Source organism: Chrysemys picta, chromosome 9 (assembly GCF_011386835.1).
Source record: "Chrysemys picta bellii isolate R12L10 chromosome 9, ASM1138683v2, whole genome shotgun sequence".
In the NCBI taxonomy this organism is placed as follows: Eukaryota; Metazoa; Chordata; order Testudines; family Emydidae; genus Chrysemys; species Chrysemys picta.
In genome coordinates, this window is record NC_088799.1 from 86,914,561 (window position 1) to 86,934,829 (window position 20,269).

The window sequence follows — 20,269 nt, forward strand, 5'->3', positions numbered from 1 at the left end:
AAGCATTTTAAAATACAGTGTTCGTTATGAGCTACGCAGGGAAAGACGAACTAGTAGTTAGGGTGTTAGCCTGGGATTCATGAATCCTGGGTTCAATTCCCTGCTCCGTCCACGGATTTTCTGGGCAAGTCACTTAGTCTCTCTGTGCCTCAGGTCCCCTCTGTAAATTGGATAAATAGAAGTTCCTCACAGGATTGTTGTGAGGATAAATGCATTAAAGACTATCCGATATTATGGTAATAAGGGGTCATTTAAGTACCTATGATAGCAAGCCAGCCACTAATAGGGTAGAAAGAGCCTAAATTTCAGTTCTTTTAAGCTACAGGGAGTAATTGGTACAATATCTGGAACACCTGTTTGTATCATTCTAGATACTTGTGGAGGGGATTTCAAGCTCTAACACTTGTATATTAAAACACACTGCCCCAGAAAAGACACTGACTGCTTCAAAAAATTGAAAACATACTTTAGAGCAGCGGTTCTCAAACTGGGGGTCGGGACCCCTGAGGGGGTCACAAGGTTATTACATGGGGGTATCGTGCGCTGCCAGCCTCCACTCCAAACTCAACTTTGCCTCCAGCATTTACAATGGTGTTAAATATATTTAAAAGTGTTTTTCATTTATAAGGGGGGAGGGGTCAGACTCAGAGGCTTGGTATGTGAAAGGGGTCACCAGTACAAAAGTTTGAGAACCACTGCTTTAGAGTAAGACAGACAAGACACAAGATGGAGTAAGTCTGATACTATAACCAGCACATGAAACAGAATCCAATTTCTGTGGTTTGCTCCTCGGTTGATGTTTTAGTCATAAGATTTATCTGTTAGCATTCTTTCCTAAGCCACTACTTGCCTGACCCATTTCTTGCCATTCTCCCTCTGAGCAGGGCCGGCTCCAGGCCCCAGCCCAGCAAGCAGGTGTTTGGGGCGGCCAACGGAGAGGGGTGGCACGTCTGGCTCTTCGGCGGCAAGTCCCTCACTCCCTCTGGGAGCGAAGGACCAGCCGCCGAATTGCCGCCGAAGACTGAAGCGGCGGCGGTAGAGCAGATCGTGACTTTTTTTTTTTCCCCCCTTCCTTTTTTTCTTTTTGCTACTTGGGGCAGCAAAAATCCTGGAGCCAGCCCTGCCTCTGAGCAAACAGTTAAGTTACTAATAGAAAGATATATTGACCTCAAATTTATGAGAAAGTTCTTTGAATGCACAGGGCATTGGAATGGGACTCAGGAGACCTGGTTATACTCTTGAGACATCATTGGCAGAGCCAGGTCACTTCACCGCCATCTCCCCTCATGCCCGGTCTATTTAGATAGTAAGCTTTTGGGGACAGTGGCTGTCCTTTACTGTGTTCACACTATGTGTCTAACACAGTGTGGGCCCAGTTATGGTTAGCAACTTTAAGTGCTACTGTAACATACATAATTAAATTTCAGGAACAGGACAAACATTCACACCAACAAGCTTATCTCGACCTGTGAGCAAAAAGGGGCAGAGGAGCTAAGCCTGCAAGCCTCATTGCTGAAAATGCTAATGCTAAAATCTCATTACAAGAAGAATCCCGGAGTCTCAAATAAAGACATCCATACAAGCCAGAGCTGACAAGGTGGTGAATAACCAAAAGGTAGCATCATTTTTGAGCTCACATCTGTGGCTTAAACAGTAGGAACGTATGTATCATTAGAAACCAAAACAAAATTTCAGCCATCTGGAAGCCAGTATTATATTTTTACTCTAAGGTGGGCTGCCACACACAGGCTGGAGTTTCTGCTCATTATCACGTTGGCTAAAAGCATCTAAGAGTTCTCAGCCAATTGTTTTATATAGCTACTGCGGAGATTGAGGCTGTAGTCAATTAATGCACTAATGAGCCACCTGGAAATGCAATAACATCTTGTTAGTCCAGTTCAAGTATTTTGAAATGTAAGAAGAAAACTTAAGACTTCATTTCACACAGGCCACCACAGCCATCAGAAAGTGACGATTTACAGTCCCTACCCAAACTGAGCTGGAACAGAAACATTGACCATAGGGTACAAGGATTTGTATCCCCTCACAAATCTCAAGTCACATAGTCCCCTGGACAAACTCATTTAATCCTATCTGAACTATTTGATCTGTCCCGTTTTAACATATCCTGTCGCTTTATTATAAACACTTTACCTTTTATCTCTACAGGCAATATCCTGCCATCCTTACTCAGGCAGAACTCCTGTTGAAGTCAAGGAGTAAGAACTGCAGGATTTAGGCTTATATAGCAAGGGTTCAAAGACATGCTATTTTATCAATCAAACTAATATGGAAATTTCACCAGGATTCATGCTAACAGTTCTAATAACCTTGACTAAAGAACATGGAAACTGCATTTATCACTATAGGTTCTCTCGAGTGACATACTGTAAGGGATAATCTAATTGCACATATTCTTTCCCTTTGGACTCCATAGGGACAATGTTCAATTATAATAAAAATATCTTTGCAAAGCGCTGCATAAATCAGTTACTGTGATTTCAAAAAACACACCATACCAGGCACATCAGGGTGCAGGAACAGCTATTACTGGACCCAGGAAAAAGGGTAGTTTTCATTTTTAAAAAGAAAAAACAGTTTTGATTGAAATTGGGGGAAATCGAAAGTTTTTTTTATGGGACTTTGCACTGTATTCAGCAATCCAAGAGCCAAAGCCAGTGTCCCCTTAAGAAAGTCTACATGTTCATATGCCAAAAGGAAAAGAGAAGGTCCATGCACAAGTGTAAGCAGATTCTATTATAATATTAAAAGATAATCCTAAATTCAATAAAGCAGCCTGACATCTGGACATTAGAGCACAGACAGCCCTCCAAAGAATAGACCACCCACATTCCTCTTTTAAAAATTCCTTCTGCTTGTACTACTTAATTTTCAGAGTCCCCACTTCTTCCAAACTGACACACAACCTGTGAAATGAAAATACTAATTTTTCCTCTCTCTCAGAGCCAGGGTTTTATTGGGGTCAGGACACATCATCAAGATGGAGACTGCAAGAGGAAACAGAATCTCAGGCATCAGTTACAGAGCTGATTGTTGGCAGAGGACATGTATTTCGCATATCTGAAACAAGAGGCTGTAGCTTTTGCCTAATTTGGTACACCCAAGACCACACAATAGAATCCATAAAGTGTTCACTCCCTTCTCCTGAATGCATTTTGTTTTTGAATTTGCTGCAAGTCATCCACATAAGAGATTCCCTTAGAGTCAATATGGCATTTAGAAAGCCTATTCCCTGATATTAAAAGTACAGTGTCCAATGACTCTCACAGTGAGCATTTTTTGTGCAGGCACTTGCACAATAATTAGCAAAGCTAAAGTACTGGTTGTTGAGAAACAGAAAAGGTTACTACTTGGGGCACAAAAATCATGTTACTAACTCTTTCCACTATCCCACTATTGTGCTGGAACGTCACATGTAAGGAGGATGACTAAGAACTACCACTTCATTTTGAAAGCTCTGGCTCCACCACCAACTCTCCATGCCACCGTCGGCAAGTCACTTAGCCTCTCTTGTGCCACAGTCTCCCTATCTGTGAAATGAAGAGAACGTGATTTACCCGGCTCTGTAAAGAGCTTTGAGAATATTTGCCAAGCCTGGCTCAGATGAATGCTGGTAGTCCTTTGAGATCCTCCAGTGGAAGGCACTGTACACCACTAATGCTAAGTATTATTTTTATCCAACAGGAATACTTAAAAGCTCCTTATGTATATCAAAGCCGTGCTCCATGAGTTTATAGTGTAACCTCACACCAGATTAGACTCAAAATAGGCTTGTAACAGTTTTACGGACACTGGTAAGAGAAAGTTTTATTTTTCTCTTCATGTAGCAATAGAAAATCAGCACAAATCAGAAAGTCTCTGACAAGACTATCTATGGCAGTGGCGCTGATTTCCTTTAAAGAATTAAATTATTCCACTGAGTGAAGAAAATAGGCAAAAATAATTCCTCCCATTACTCTCCTCCCCCTTCCCCCAATAAAAACAGTTAGTTGGGAGTATGGACATTACATCACTCTCCACCTGTACTTTGAAAAATACAATGCTAGAGAAAACATGAAGCCAAATTAATCCCACAGTCCTAGCTGAGCTTGGCCCTAATGGAGGAGGAGGAGAGGAGCAAAAGTGACTTTTCACTTTTCTTATGCTGGAGCTGCCAGATGTTGATGTGACCGTAGCACAGGACAGAGTAGCCTGTTGGCTTCTCTAATTTGCACCCAGCTGCCCACGGGACAGATGGGCCGTTGCCTCAGCAAGATACAGCTCTGAACATGCTCCCTCCCTCAAAAGGAGGTGTGAATTGCCACAGCAACTCTATGCCTGCTGTAGACTCCCCTGTGAAATTCCCAGGGATCCCTTACAGTATCTTTGTGGCGTCATTAGGCTGGCTGCATGGAGCCACGACGAATCAGGTTCATTGCCTTTCAACTGCTATAGGTTATGTCTACACTGCAATTAGATGCCTGTGGCTGGCCTATACCAGCTGACTCAGGTTCATGAGGCTCAGGATGAAGGGCTGTTTAATTGCAGTGTAGATGTTCAGGCTCAGGCTGCAGTCCAAGCTCTGGGATCCTCCCACCTCGCAGGGTCTTAGAGGCCAGGCTCTAGCCCAAGCGTGGATGTCTGCACTGTGTAATTAAATAGCCCCACAAGCCTGAGTCAGCTGGCATGGGCCAGTCACAGGTTTTTAATTGCAGTGCAGACACACCCAGAGAATCCCAGCCTTTTCAAATTCCTCTTGCCCTGCAGGGTGAGTTCCAATGAACAGTGAACTCCTCTAATGCATAAAAAATTACAGGCCCTTTCCCCACCCCACCCACCCGAAAAAAAAGAAGGAATTTTAAAGGGTCAGGACTGTGCACACCTGGACTTTGAGATCAATACTTAAATGTGGTGGTGTTAATTATCGCGAGAATGTCATTGTCTTGCATTTCGGTAACTTACTGCTTCCATCTTAAGTAACAACACCACCACATAGCTCACATATGGTGCTTTTGATCCATAGATCTCAAAGCACTTCACAGGTAATTTACATTATTTTACAGATAGGGAAACTGAGGCACAGTGAACTGAACTGAAGTGACATTCCCACCTTACTCATCAAACCAGAGGCAAAACTGGGACTAGAACATAGGTCTCACAAAGCCCAGTGCAGAGCTCTACATTCATTGGGTCACTCTGAGTTCCTTATTGGAAACTGAGTGCTACTGCAAAAACTGCTTCAGGTACTAGTATCACCTTTCAAGTTAGCCCCAGTAAGTCATGTTTTAAAAAGAGAAATAAAGCTTTAAATATTTGTCAATCTGTTTGAGCAACTGGTAAGAATTTTGGTGCAGCTATTTAATGTTTAACTCTGTCTTTATGGCATTTAGAATGATGTGTTAATCCTACAGAGCCAACAGAATGACGTAGAGGAAATAATACATTTTAAAAAATGGTAGGGGGAGATAATCAAAGGGCATAAGGCATGTGATGTAGATTACCCAGAATCTAATCAGTGCAAGAACACTTGCATCCATCATTGAGTTTGCTGAGCCATTGCCTATTGTTAGAGAGATCAAACACCCTCAAAATATGGAAACAAGTTTAAGCACGGCAACAAGCCCTGATTTAAATCATGTACACTTTCAGACAGTTTTCTACTTTTCATTCCAGCCAGCTCTGGGCTACAGTGCATGACACACACAACCCAGATATATAATTTTAAAACATAGCTGAGATCATAAAGCATTACAACCTATATCCATTATGCAAATAGATAGGAAAGCAGTAAGAGAGAGAACGGATGTTACCTGAACAGAACCATTGCACCACGACATGGGGGACAGGCGAGGAGAAAAATCTGAAACATTAAACAAAAAAAGCTGGTTATCGGTATGATTTTTTTTAAATTAATTTCCTCAACATTTCTCTCCTCTTCCCACATGTCACATATAACTTCCGACTGGATGGACTGTTCCAGCTACAGCAGGCCTTTGTACCGGGAAAGGGTTTAAAAGCATTAGCAAGCTAAAGATTCCACGTCACCTGCAGCTAGATCTGAGAAGCAAAAGTGGCATTTAAACCTTCATTTCCCCAAGTGCAAAGGGCTCAAGTCTGATGTCCAGTCCATCTGTAATGCTCCCCATTACAAGAGCTCCTCAAATAACGTTGCTGTACAAGAGCAAACTACATCATCATTAATTATTTCTACTGTGATAGCTGCCAGGGCTCAAATCAGCAACAAAGCCCTGTTGTGCTAAGTCAGGGGTTCCCAAACTTGGTTCGTGGCTTGTTCGGGTAAGCCCCTGGCGGGCCACGAGATGCTTTGTTTACCTGAGCGTCCGAAGGTACGGCCGCTTGCAGCTCCCAGTGGCCGTGGTTCACCATTCCCGGCCAATGGGAAGTGTGGGAAGCGGTGGCAAATACTGAAGTTAGTTATCTAAAGCACGAACATGTCTAAAAGTGACCACTGTCTTTCCAAAGCACTGATATGAACTGCAGCAGTAAATGGATATACATTTCCTGAGACCAAGGATAATGCAATGATAATGGAACAGCGGGCAAGGTGGGTAAAAATTGATGATTTTTAAGAGCAAAAAAAAAAAAATCGGATTTTTTAGTTTAAATTAACTATAGTTTTTTTGGGGGTTTTTTGTTGTTGTTTTTTAAGAAAATCAAATTAATTTAATTTTAAATTAAATTTTAAATTGACAACCTATGTTAAGGCCTAGCCTTCTTATAATATATTAATATGATTTAACTTAAATAAAAATGTGACATTAAGTAGAATGTATTTTTCTGCCAAGTTTTAAAGAAAGTTAAATTACTCAACTGGTGGAAGCTGTAGTAAGATGAGGCCCTGAAACATAAACCCTTGGTATCAGAGGCCTGAACCAAAGGAATGGTCAAGACTTTAACATAAAGCAAAGTTAAGCTGTGAGCCAGAGGCAGACCCTGCTCCCAAAAGTTGGTAAGAAGGCGGCTGCTAATTGGATGTATACACATATCTAAAGGGTATCAAGCACTAATAGGATAAACATGGACCAGGATGGCACCAGAACTGTCCGGTACAAACACATTCCACAGAAATAATGAGGAACAGGCTAACCCATCCTAAAAGACAGGGTCAGAAGGATAATATGATGGATAGACTTGTTTGTTCGAACCAAGATGTAGTAGGAGAGAGGCAGCACTCCAACACTCAGAGAGGTTGTACCTCGATATGTCAGGAGTGATGTGTAACTTGTTTGTACCCATGTATAAGAATGCATCCCTGAGTGGATGTCTTTGTCTGGCCTAGGGGGCAGTGGAGAATCCTGCCACTGGCTGAGCTGGTCCATTGTCAGGGAGCACATATGTACTAGCAGAACTGTAGACATCTGATCCAGGGAGCTAGAGACTGTTTCATTTGGCAATAAACCTGGCCGGGTGCCTTTGTACCTTATCGGAATCTGTGGTCATTGGGCGGTTTGCTCGAGATCTGCTGTGCCAGCTATCTGCACAGAGCTGGGACAGCACACAGGGAGAATACACACATGCATACAGCTTATCAACATTGAACAGAGCAGAGCACCATACCAGTGACATCTGACAACAGAAGTCACTGACAAGTCACCTAGGACCGGAGTCTCTTAACCAGCTTTTGACAGAAGTTGCCTATTCTGCAGGTGTAGTAACAATATTTTCATCTCTGTTTATTCTGTCAATTAATTCAGTTCAGTCAATTAATAAAACAACTGGGAGTTGAAAAAAGCAGGAAAGCTTGTTTTCTCTGTTCCAATCTATGAATAAAAACTAGGTATGAGAGGATGACATCTACTAGTTCTAAAGTCATCATCCCCTGGTGCTGGAATTCAAATCCAGTTGATCAAATATTTTGCATCAGCAAATCTTAACCAGGATACAAAGTGATTATACCACTAGTGGAAAGAAGAATCACATTTTATCACCTATTGCCTTCTGGTGCAACACACACAATCACCAAACTAGCCAAGAAAGATCTAAATATAATTTGGACTGAAAAACAATTCAGCTTCATTACTTTGCCCTCATGAATAGAGAGCATCAGTGGAAAATATCTTATATTTGGTTAAAAGGAGGATCCAATTAATTATTTCGTTGCCAGGCCAGTACTCCAAATATAAGATTACTCTATGCAAGAACTCTTTCTCCAAAGTGAAATATCAGGTATATTCAGCACACATACCTCTCTCCAGTGCTGCAGGACATGCCTGGTATATGCACCTGGCAGATGTTCAATTTAATTACTACCAGATCATGTCCAAGCTACAGCAACAGTGGGAAGGTTAAATAACACAATATTGTGAACTGTGGCATTAGAGTCTGAAAGTGAACCTTTAACCAGACAGCTATTGGTACAGTGAATATTTGGATTCCAATGCAGGTTTTTAACAGGGTAACATACACTGGATTATTCACTCAGCCAAGTTATTTGCTTCATTCATTCAATCAAGTGAAATAGTCTCAGTTACTGTTTGAAGCATTAAAAATCTCATCCTAGTCAGCAGACAAAATGTTTGTGGTTTCAAAGTACAAAAAAGGTATCAATTAAATTTAACTGAAAGAGCCTCAAGACATTTACTTACCAAGAGACCTCAAAAGCAAATCAGAATTTCTTGCATTCAAAAAGCAAATCATTTCACTCCATTAGTTTAATGAGCAAGTTAATCCAACGGCTGCATAAGAACAGTCCAATAACTGATGCTTTGCGTGCAGAGGCAAAAAAAGGAGCATACTTCTTAGATATATTCCCGCATAACAGTTGCATAGCATATAGCCCCTGTGGGACACTCTCTCACACACACACACACACACACACACACACACACACACACACACCAGGGTTAGGCAGATTCTGCTTTGAATTAAGCTTTTCAAAATGGGTTTTTAGTGGCCGCATTAACCTATTGTCTGTACTGCAAAGATACTCAGGTTGCACAAGGGAAATATTAAAATACTAAACTAGCTCCGTGGCCTTTTATCGTATTTTACGCCAGCAATCTTGACATGTTATACCAAGTGACACAGACAGAAGAGAGTTCTTGAGCAGAGCAGTCAGACACATTTTAAAACTATCCCAAGACACTAAAAAAAAAAAAAACCCCAAAAACCTTAAAGAGCCAGCGCTCGGGGTGGGGGAGGGGCAGTGTGGAGAGCTGCCGTGCCTCCGCCTAGGAGCAGCTAGGACGTGTCACTGCTTCTGGGGAGCCACGCAGAGTCACGTAGGGAGCCTGCCAGCCCCGCACCAATCGGGCTATAAACCAGACTTTCAATGAAGATCAGAAATGCCGGTTTATAGAGCTTTCTGGATGGTAAAGTGCCGGATAACACAGCTTTTACTGTAGTAGCTAAAAGCCATGCTGTTGCACAAGTGTGGTAACTTGGTCAATCATTCTGAACAGGTGTAATTCATAAAGTCAGAATAGCTGAGAACTTAAAAACTGGACAGTAACACACCTCGAATGTGATGACTGAACCTGGTGATACTCTAAACAAAAAGAGCTCTCAACCATGCTTGCGGCTATTTCCATTGCTTCACACTGACTCAGACATTCTAGGTTTCAAAGCAACACTGACAGAGTGACAATCCTGGCATATTATACCTGGGATCGGCTGAGGCTAGAACTCTGGGGTTTCAGCACCAAAAGCAAAGACCTCTATCACTTGAGCTAAAGGAGCACTCACTCAGCAGACAGCAGTTGTAGGTCTTTTATCCTGTCTCTCTGTTGACCACACACACTAGGGAGCAACATTATACACATACAAAACCAGTGCATTACACAGAAACTTTGGGGTGTTTAAAGTCTGGATCCAAATCTGAATCTTGCACTTTGAATATGATTAGAGAAGAGCTCAAAACCAAAAGGGTGGTGGGTCCCCTGGACCCAAAGGCTTTGGGGGGAAGGCTTGATTTTTTCATACTGCAATAGGAGCCTTCTTTTAATGTAACATTTAAGCCTCTGTGTAACAAACTTTCCTCTTTTTAAACAAAGAAATTCATTTAATTTAAGTGGGCTCTATCATGCATTGTTTTCAAAGAATATCTAGGCACTATAACAGCTTTGTTGGCATTCTCAGCCAGGAATGAGACTTCGGTAGTTCAGCAAAGGCCACAAAATGAATTGGCCATAGAAACTACTAGACTATATTACCTGCACCCTAGCAGTGGGACTTTGATGAGACAGTGGAGAAGAGGAGCTTGCTGTGACCACTCCACAAATGGTGTGTTAGATGCACCCGTACCGTATCTAGACCTGCCCTGGGACTTTTCCCCAGCATTGAAATAAATATACAGTTAAGGTTCTTCCATTTAGTTCAAACTTGTTAGAATACAAAAATAAGCTATTAAATTATGCAGCAGCCATTTTCTAACATATCTCTCGAGCATATTAAAATCAATACGGTGGAAAATGGCAAAGGCACTAGATTAGAGCCTGAGCACCTGCCAAGGAGTTGGATTTGTAGTAGGGGGATTGGAGGATGGATTTAATCTCAATCCCTCTTGAGCAGCTAACCACTTTGCACCTTGTAAGAATGTGCCCCTTTCAAAACCAAGAAAATGCCTCAGAGAAATAAAAGGCTCTAGTCTGAAAATCTGCCAACTTGAAAAAATATTCAGAGTTTGCCAAGCCAACGTGTTACCTCAGCACCCAGTTAGTGCCTTCCCCTTCTGCAGGTGAGAAAGACAGACACCGCCACTATCACCACCACAAAGAACTGAGAGCAAATCTGACCTACATCAGGCAAATCTTCAAAAAGCTCCAGCGCCAGGGAGACAGAGTGGGGGCAGCCACTGAAATAAGGTAGTTCAATCCCATACATACTATCAATATGCCAGAATCAGGCAGGGATGATGCAAGGATCAGTTATGCAAGGTATAATGCAAAGATAGCCAAAGGACATACTTGAATATTCTATGCATGATCCTTATATCCTAATATGAATGGATGGATGATCCTTACATTTTTACCAGTGTGGGTATTTTTTCCTTCACTTGCTAAATTTCCAGCTAATCAAACTACTAGTATTAGATTACACACTGTGTTTGGTATGCAGATAACAGTTATTTCCAATATTATAGGATGTATGTTTTGCTTATTCTCACACTAACTCATACGTGTTTAAAAAGTGACATTTCTTCAAAGGTATCAACTCACAGGTGAAATGCGAATATGATCTTTTTAATGCTGGGGGTTGGCAATATTGCTGACTTCAGTGAGAACTGAGGGTACTCATCACCTTATAGGGAATGGTCTTTCTCCAGCCTTATAAGAAGCCTGTTAAATAAAAAAGACATTTAATTTACATGCAGGTCTCATCTAATGGGGATAGTGAATTGATGTTTTGACCCATGGGACAACTTCCCAAATGACAGAAGCTAAGAATCCTCTAAAGAACATTTTGTCAAAAACTACTGGCCAAGGACAGATTCTCTGACCGATCGGATGGTACAACCTTGTGAGTTTATAGCACACCTTCTTGCACTTCAAGACACTTCTACAAACTGGTGTGGCAGTCTGTCCGCGTCTGCAGTTTGAGCGCAAAAGGCTGCTTTACTGCGCAGAAACTTGCCAATGTCGACAAGCCCTTAATCTGGTCTGCCATGCATCCTTTTCCCAGATCCAAGGTAATTTAAATCACAGCAAAGGATCCTTCCATTTGAAGACAGATGCACCGTGTTCTACAGGAAGTGAACAAATAGGATCAAATTCAGTTTGGATTTACACCACTGTAACAGAGATCAGTATCTGGCCCCTATTATTACACTCATTAATCAGCCCAAGAGGCGCATCTCCATTCCATGTCAATTCTCCTTCCCTCCCAAGCAAGGCAGGCAAAGGAGGCAACTTTGGATTCACTATTCTCCATTAACACATGGCAGGAGGCACATTTCATGGCTGCAATGATATTGTCAAAATGTCAACCATCCATTTGCCAGTACTGGAAGAGCAGCCTCTTTCAAAACATACTTTGGCTGTTTGTGTTTACCTGGGTAGGAGTGACTGGGTAGGGAGAGATGGATGTCACAAAATGTTGCATTTGTTATTTAAAGAATCCCCTGCCGGTTCCCTTCCTTTTTAAAAATCACAGCTACCTAGTTATTCAGCTCAAAGGAAATATTATGATTAATTAGGAACTGGAAGGCTGGATGGATGGATGGATAGATGGAAAGATTATTTTTGTAAACTCTGAAAATTCAAGTGTTCAAGAAATGGGAAGAAGGAAAGAGAACCTAACGTACTCCTTGACAGGACAACAAACTTATTTAGATAAAATCCAGTGACTTTGTCAACAGCTATTTAGATGTTGTATGTACAAGCTTTGTATAGGGAAACAGACAGTCAGAGGGTGGCCTTCAGCAGCAAACATATTCTTTGCTGTCAGATGCATCAGCTTTAACAGTGGTAAAAACCTGGACGCAGGCTATACAAGTCTCCAAACTAAGCTGGGGTGGGAGGCAAAGCCAGCACAGAAAGAAGAAAAAAATCCAGTGGAGGGTGGGAGGCCTGAGCAACAAGGAGAAATTATTTTATTAAATGGCACAGAACTCTGTTAACAAAGTCGAGACACAAACCAAAAAAGGTCATCCAAAGCAAGAAAATGCAGCATTCAGTCTACCATCTAGCCTTACTCACCCCCCTTAAATACCACTCTCTTCTGAAATAGATACTCTCGGTTTGGTTTGGTTTTGAAACCATGAATAACGGCAAAGAAACAGCTGGGTGAACAGATCATAAATTTACTCAGTGAATCTTTGTTCCCTCACCCTGTTTCATTAGTCACAGAGAGCCAAACATTCTCAGATTTGTTATTCAGAATTAATCAGAAAAAATTTCAGCAAATTCTTCTTGGTTTATAAAAAGTTTGTTAAGGATATTCAAATGTCATGCTGGTAGTCATAAGTCATGTGATGCTGCCTCTGTTTTCTGGCGGTTAATTACATACATCCTAAGAACATGAATTGCAAATTGCATATCAGAATGTAAAATTCTGATTTTACAAATTTGCCCTTCATATTTGTTCACACCAGTAAAGTTTGATTGCTAGAATACTTGCCAAAAGCAAATGTAGTAAAAGTAAATTTATTCATTGGTTTGAAATAATATATAATAGGAAAATGATTGCAGTATTCATCTACCTCTTCTGCTAACCGCCCAGCCTTTTAGTATTTGCTGATTTCCTTGTCTTTCTGAGATTCGAGTAGCCCCTTTACACCATTTTCTCACTGTCTGCTCTTTACAGCACTTTGTGCTTTGACTGTCAGGTCAAATTTAGGAAAACAGAAACGTTTCCATTATTTGTTTCTCCAGTCCAAACAGAAACAGTTATTTAAATAAGTGTCTCCTGCAGTGTTTGCAAATAAAGCATTGCAGCAATGGGCCAGTAGCACAAGATCTTAAAAATGAAGTTGACTAAAGACTTTTAAACAATAATTGGGTGAGCATTACCTGTGTCAATGGAGTGGTATGCCCGTTCGGTCCGTCCTGGAGTGGCTGAGAAAATTGGTGCAAAGCTTGTGCACAGCTCCTTGATCTGCTGTCGCTGCAAAAGTGAAACTGACTAATCTACTCTCATTAACCAGGCTGAGAGATGGAAAAGGTAAACAGAGCACTGAACAGTCAATTAAATGGGGGGGGAAATTGAAATCTAACATTTAATGTCATATTTAAGGTAGTAGGAAAACATTTTTAAACCTAACAGTGCCTCTTTAATGCATTTTGTTTCCACATTTTACAGGTATTTTTTGTTGGGGAGAAGGAGGCCAAGTTTACTATGTAAACTGGCCTTTTTACTAAAGTGGCACTATTATAACCTCCACATACGGGGAATTTAGAGGAGCAACTGCATGAGGCATTGCATTTGGAAACTTGTCTCCAACTTATTACCAGGCTATTACTTAAGTTTTCCAATTGTCTATTTTAGGAGTGTTGCTAGATTTAAAACTATGCTGCTGAATGTAGATAGCAAGAGGCTGGGGAATGTGCTGGAGCCTGGACTAAGACAACTCTGATCTAGCTGACTAAGCCTTCTATCTATGTTACAGGTCATGAAAAATTCTAGTGTGGCGCTGTCCATTAATCACAGTTAAATCACGCGATTAATTCAAAAAAATTAACTGTGATTAAAAAAATTCATCGTGATTAATTGCACCATTAAACAATAGAAAACCAATTGAAATTTATTAAATATTTTGGATGTAAATTTTTATTTTTTTGTTACATAACTGCACTCAAACAAAACAATATAAAACTTTAGAGCCTACAAGTCCACTCAGTCCTACTTCTTCTTCAGCCAACTGCTAAAACAATTCTACATTTGTAAGTTCAACTTTCATTATAAAGAGATTACACTACAGTATTTGTATTAGGTGAATTGAAATATACTATTTCTTTTGGTTTTTACAGAGCAAATATTTGTAATCAAAAATAAATAAAGTACACTTTGTATTCTGTGTTGTAATTGAAATCAATATATTTGAAAATGTAGAAAACATCCAAAAATATTTAAATAAATGGTATTCTATTATCATTTAACAGTGCAATTAATCACGCCATTAATCATGATTAATTTTTTTAATTGCTTGACAGCCCTACTCTGGTGACAATGTTGGTGCAAGAGAATTTCTAAAAAGAGCAGCTCAAAAAGTTTCTCCATTGGCTTCCACTTAAATACAAGAGCCCAATATATAAGACTTAGGCTACGTCCTCACTACGGGGGGGGAGAGGAAGGGGGCGGTTGATTTAAGATAAGCAAATTCAGCTACGCAAATAGCGTAGCTGAATTTGACGTATCCGAGCCGACTTACCCCGCTGTGAGGATGGCGGCAAATCAACCTCCGCGGCTCCCCCGTCGACGGCGCTTACTCCTACTTGCGCTGGTGGAGTACAAGCGTCGATTCGGGGATCGATTGTCGCGTCCCAACGAGACACGATAATTCGATCCCCGAGAGATCGATTTCTACCCACTGATTCAGGCGGGTAGTGAAGACGTAGCCTTAGAGTTCTTGGCTGGGTTTTCCTAGTTCCTCTGAGATTTGACGGATCTATATTTTTTCAGCTCCGATCTCTCTTCAACCTCGTCCTGACTGTTCTCCATTTCAAAAATCCTCCAGCAACTCAAGGTTCTGAAGCTCCCTGTTGCTATTCTCCAAAGGGATGCAAAGCTTCTTCTGAAATATATATACACCAAAAGAGTACAACGGTATTACTACATCTAAATTAAAGGTAATTTTTGCCAGTTGCCTTTTTTCATACATTTAGACCTGGATTCCATCTGTCTATTAATAATGTTACCACATCTATTAGAGAGTATTTATACTCTCTAATATATAGATGGGGGAAATCCAGTGATTTTTTTTTTTTTTTTTTTTTTGTATTATTTGGCTGAACTGCCAGTTATAAGTAGTTTCACATTTCGGCACTTAATTTAGTTTTCAGGATATTTTTCTTCCAAGAACCAAAAAAAGCTTCACAGCTCTCCTAAGACTAAGATTCTTATTATCGCCATTTTACAGGTGGTTAAATTCAGTGAGAGAGGTTAAGTGACATGGTGAAGTCACAGTGAGTGAATGGCAGAATAAGAGTACAACCCAGAAGTCCTGACTCTCACTCCTCTACTCTTAACTACAGTACTAGATTACACTCCCTTTCCTATCTATCAGCAGGCAGGCAGGCTTCAGATGTCAATCAAAACCTCACTTATGCACACTTTCCTTTCTCAACGGCTGAGGCTGAGAGGGTGGCTGTGATGGGTTTGGGCCCTTTGGGGTGTCACCTGATGTGCTGTGATGCCTCTGAGTCAGCCTATTCTGCCAGCCTGGGTCCCCTTTACCTGGCCTTGCTGGGCTGGGCTCACAAGCCTCTTCCAGTGAAGCACACAGGCATGGCCACACCCAGCTGCACAAAGAGACAGAGATCCACTCTGGAAAGACTCAGGCTTAGGGGCTTACCCCAATAACCTGGTGCCCACGCCCTTTAAGAGGAACAAACCCACAGGTTTTATGAAATTCCCCCCGTCCCTCAATGTGGAGGGAGATATGCACAACTTCTTGCCCCCCCCCCCCAAGTTAGAAATTACATAAATTGGGTTATATTATAAACAAGAAATAAGTTTAACTACAAAAGGAGACTTATATTCACCTAAGAGATGACAGACAGAACAAAGCAGATTACTGACCAAAGAAAGCAAAATACGCAAGATAAGCTCAATTTACTTAAGAAACAGATTACAAAATGTAAATTCTCACCATAAATGTTATTTTAGGCAGGTTGCAAATTTTCTGTGGTTCAGGGTTCCAGTTGTATTCATTTTCACACTGGACCCCTGTCTCAGTCTGAACTCCTCCCTTGCTGTGGCTTTAGCAGTTTTTCTGCTTGGACAGACAGGCCATGGAGAGGAGTCGTCCCATTTGTCTTCCTCCCCACCCTTAAATAGGATTTACATAAGGCAGGAATCCTTTGTTTCCCAATCTTGAGCCCCGCCCCCCCCTTCCCTTCCAGTGGAAAGTTACAAGAAGTCCCAAGTAATGTTTAGTATCAGGTGACAAGACCACCTGACTCTGTAGTGTCACAGTATGGAAAGTCCACAGGAAGGCCAAGCCTTTTCACAGTCCATTGTCCTCGCTGATGGGTCATCAGCCCTATCTGGCTTTTCTATTGTTGTACCTGAAGTGTTAGCAGTGGGCGTCACCCAAAGTAGCATAGTTGAAATACAGACAGTCAATATTCCTAACTTCAGATACAGAAATGATACAGGCATACAAATTGGATAATCACATTCAGTAAATCATAACCTTTCTAATGATATCTTACAAGACCCATCTTGCATAAAGTAAATCTCAGTTATGTCATTCATATCAAGCATATTTTCATAAAGAATATGGAGTGAAACACCACAGTGATAACCAAAACAACATGCATAATACAAATAAAAGACACTGTGTGATCAAAAACAAACTAAAAAAAGAAAGGTAAAGAAAACAAGTAAAAAAAGTATACGAAAAGGCGAAAAAAGAATGGAAGAGAGGTAATCCACACAGCTTTAGCTACATTCAGAATTCAATGTCTAACAATTGGCACACAGAGCATAGATGGGAATATTTATAGCACTGCAGCACAAGGTGCCTCTAGAAGAAGAGTTTGCTGAGCAAACTACAGGCAAGTTGTTACATTTCACACAGGTAAACTACAGAAAAGAAAGTTTAATGATCCTAAATGGGACAGCAGCCTGCATGTAAGCCATCTGTATGCACATGTACATGACCAGGTTATAAACCGAGATGATTATGAAGTATGTGATTTTAAACAGAGTGTTTTAATTGTTAAACACATCTGCTGAGACTTTGAGTTTAAAATTTTGTTTTGAATATTATCAGAGGGGTAGCCGTGTTAGTCTGAATCTGTAAAAAGCAACAGAGGGTCCTGTGGCACCTTTGAGACTAACAGAAGTACTGGGAGCATAAGCTTTCGTGGGTAAGAACCTCACTTCTTCAGATGCATCTGAAGAAGTGAGGTTCTTACCCACGAAAGCTTATGCTCCCAGTACTTCTGTTAGTCTCAAAGGTGCCACAGGACCCTCTGTTGCGTTTTGAATATTGTGAGTGCAGATGAAGGTATGAAAACCCAGGAGTCATAAGAGAACAAAAAGAATATAAAGCAAAGTGACTTGACTAATAATTTGCCTCTTTTGAGAGCCTCAAAGTGTTTTGTGATCACCCATCAATTCCCACAACATCTTGGTCAGATTAATATTGTTTCAACCATATTACAGATGGGCAAACTGAGGCAAGTATACTATAAAGGAGCTTAGGCCAAGATCACATAGCAAGAAAAACATCAAAGTAAAAATTTCCCAATGAGGATAAAATTTACTAAAATTATGGTATATTTACTTACACACAAGATATTACCTCTCTCAACTTGTAATGGACCAACTTCTACTGGTGAAAGGGACAAGCTTTCAAGCTTCAACACATACAGCATATACAAGTTTAAATCTATCAGGCTTTTCACGCTTATTAATATGCCATTAATGTGACAGATATACCATGTAACAGAATCATACAAGATATAATTATATTTCAATTAGCCCAAATGAGCCATATCTAAGTACCCTCTGGAACAGAATAAAGAACAGTCAGTTCAACAGGCCTTTGGAGGAGTTTTTTGGTTTGTTTGCTTTAATAGCCATCTGCCATTGCCTTCTCATATTAGAAATGTCGGTCTGATGCTTACACACCTTTAAGGACACTCGCTAGTTTGCAAATATCATAGGACACCTTACGAAAACAGCAACTGGGTAGCGACCAAATTTTGAAGAGGGGCCACTGATTTTGGTTGCCCAACTTGACACATCATGGGACTGATTTTCAGAGACAGTTGACACTCAGAACTTCAACTGATGTCAATGATGCTGATGCCTTGGAACAAGGAGGCACTAAATAAACTAAAGGAATTTGCTTTTTAAGCTATGTCAGTGTGATGGGGTGTCCACTCCACACAGGACTGGAAGAGGTTAAAGTGGCCAGGTAGGCCTATTTTCTTCACAGGCTGCACCTGGAGGAAGAGCCAGGGAGCAGGGATTGATTGCAAGCAGGCTAAACTGGGAAGGAAGCAGCAGGGCCTATAAAGCTGGCAATAGACAGGGGCTGTTGCTGGGAAAGGGCAGTCACTCCCTGGGAAGAGGGAGGAGTGATGGAAGCTTCAAGGCATAGATGCTGGAACTAGGGGTGCTGCCTCACCCCCTGGCTTGAAGTGGTCTCCATTATATAGTGTTTACAGTTTGGTTCAATGGCTCTCAGCACCCCCACTATACAAATTGTTCCAGCACCCCTGCTGCAGGGATGTGTTTGCTGCAGCCACTCCCTGGGAAGAGGGAGGAGGGTTTGGAGCTGGTATACCCAGAGTAAGGAGGGGAATCAGGAATTGTAGGAAGCAGTCCAGGGAAGAAACAGTTAGGGCTGGAAAAGGAAAGCCCAGAACTGCTGGGTTGAGGGTCCCTGGACTGGAATCTGGAGTAGAAGGCAGGGCCGGGTTCCCCTACCAGCCACTGAAGGAGTGGCCCCTGAGACAGTGAATGGGAAGACTGCTGAAGGAAGGACTTTAATATACTGTGTGCAGATGTGGTCTCCCCATCTCAAAAAAGATATATTGGAATTGGAAAAGTTTCGGAAAAGGGCAACAAAAATTATCAGCTTCCGTATGAGGAGAGATTAATAAGACTGGGACTTTCCAGCTTGGAAAAGAGACGACTAAGGGGGGGATATGATAGAGGTCTATAGAATCATGACTGGTGTGGAGAAAGTAAATAAGGAAGTGTTATTTACTCCTTCTCATAACACAAGAACTAGGGGTCACCAAATGAAATTAATAAGCAGCCAGTTTAAAACAAACAAAAGGAAGTATTTTTTCATACAATGCACAGTCAACCTGTGGAACTCCTTGCCAGAGGACGTCGTGAAGGTCAAGACTATAACACGGTTCAAAAAAGAACTAGATAAGTTCATGGAGGATAGGTCCATCAATGACTGTTAGCCAGGATGGGCAGGGATGGTGTCCCTAGCCTCTGTTTGCCAGAAGATGGGGATGGATCACTTGATGATTACCTATTCTGTTCATGATTCTGTTCAAATATAGTCTAACCACAGAGGAATGGTTCATAAAAAAATATGGGCGGTTGTTATGGAACACTTAATACGCCACTTACAAACCCAGCAAAACAGACAGGGAGCAAACAGATATTTGGTTACCTTTTACTCAAATACTCACAGTACATTCACTGGGGGGGGGAAAATGAACATCTGTCCAATTTTTTTTTTAATATTAATATTTGAAAGACATCTGGTCTGTTAAATGCGTAATCAGAGATTCCACTCAATTTAATAAACGCACTAGAAATGACATCATATGTGTTGTAATGATGCTCACTCGGTAGTATAGCGGCACCCTGTTAAATAGAGAGGTCTGATCACTGTATTCCTGTACCATGTCTTTTTAAGCAAAAACTGATTTATGATTATCGTTTTGTTTCTGATATTTACATGGCAAGGAGTTCCTGTTATTGCTTCCTAAATAAATGTTGTAAAAAAATGTGCTTTACTAACTCCAGTATGCAGATTAGATTCAGTGTCTAGATAGGTACAAACCCTGTCAACATTTCTATTTTAGGGACCTTATGCCTATCGGGTCAGCACAGAACAGCCACATTATGTAACCTGGCTGTTCGGCTCCCTTTCAGAAGGCTCTTCTAG

General features: G+C 41.1%; 1 protein-coding gene across 4 annotated transcripts in view; it reads right to left on the minus strand.

Annotated features, from left to right (window-relative positions):
• The window catches only part of TMEM164 (transmembrane protein 164), a 97,120-nt gene that overhangs the window by 41,563 nt on the left and 35,288 nt on the right, over positions 1–20,269 (minus strand). For 2 of the 4 annotated variants that reach the window (XM_042851064.2, XM_005291814.5), the window contains one exon: positions 5,811–5,860. The exons of the other annotated variants lie outside the window; for them this stretch is intronic. In XM_042851064.2, coding sequence (XP_042706998.1) covers positions 5,811–5,860 — 50 coding nt within the window. The remainder of the gene's footprint in view (positions 1–5,810; positions 5,861–20,269) is intronic. 4 annotated transcript variants of the gene reach the window in all.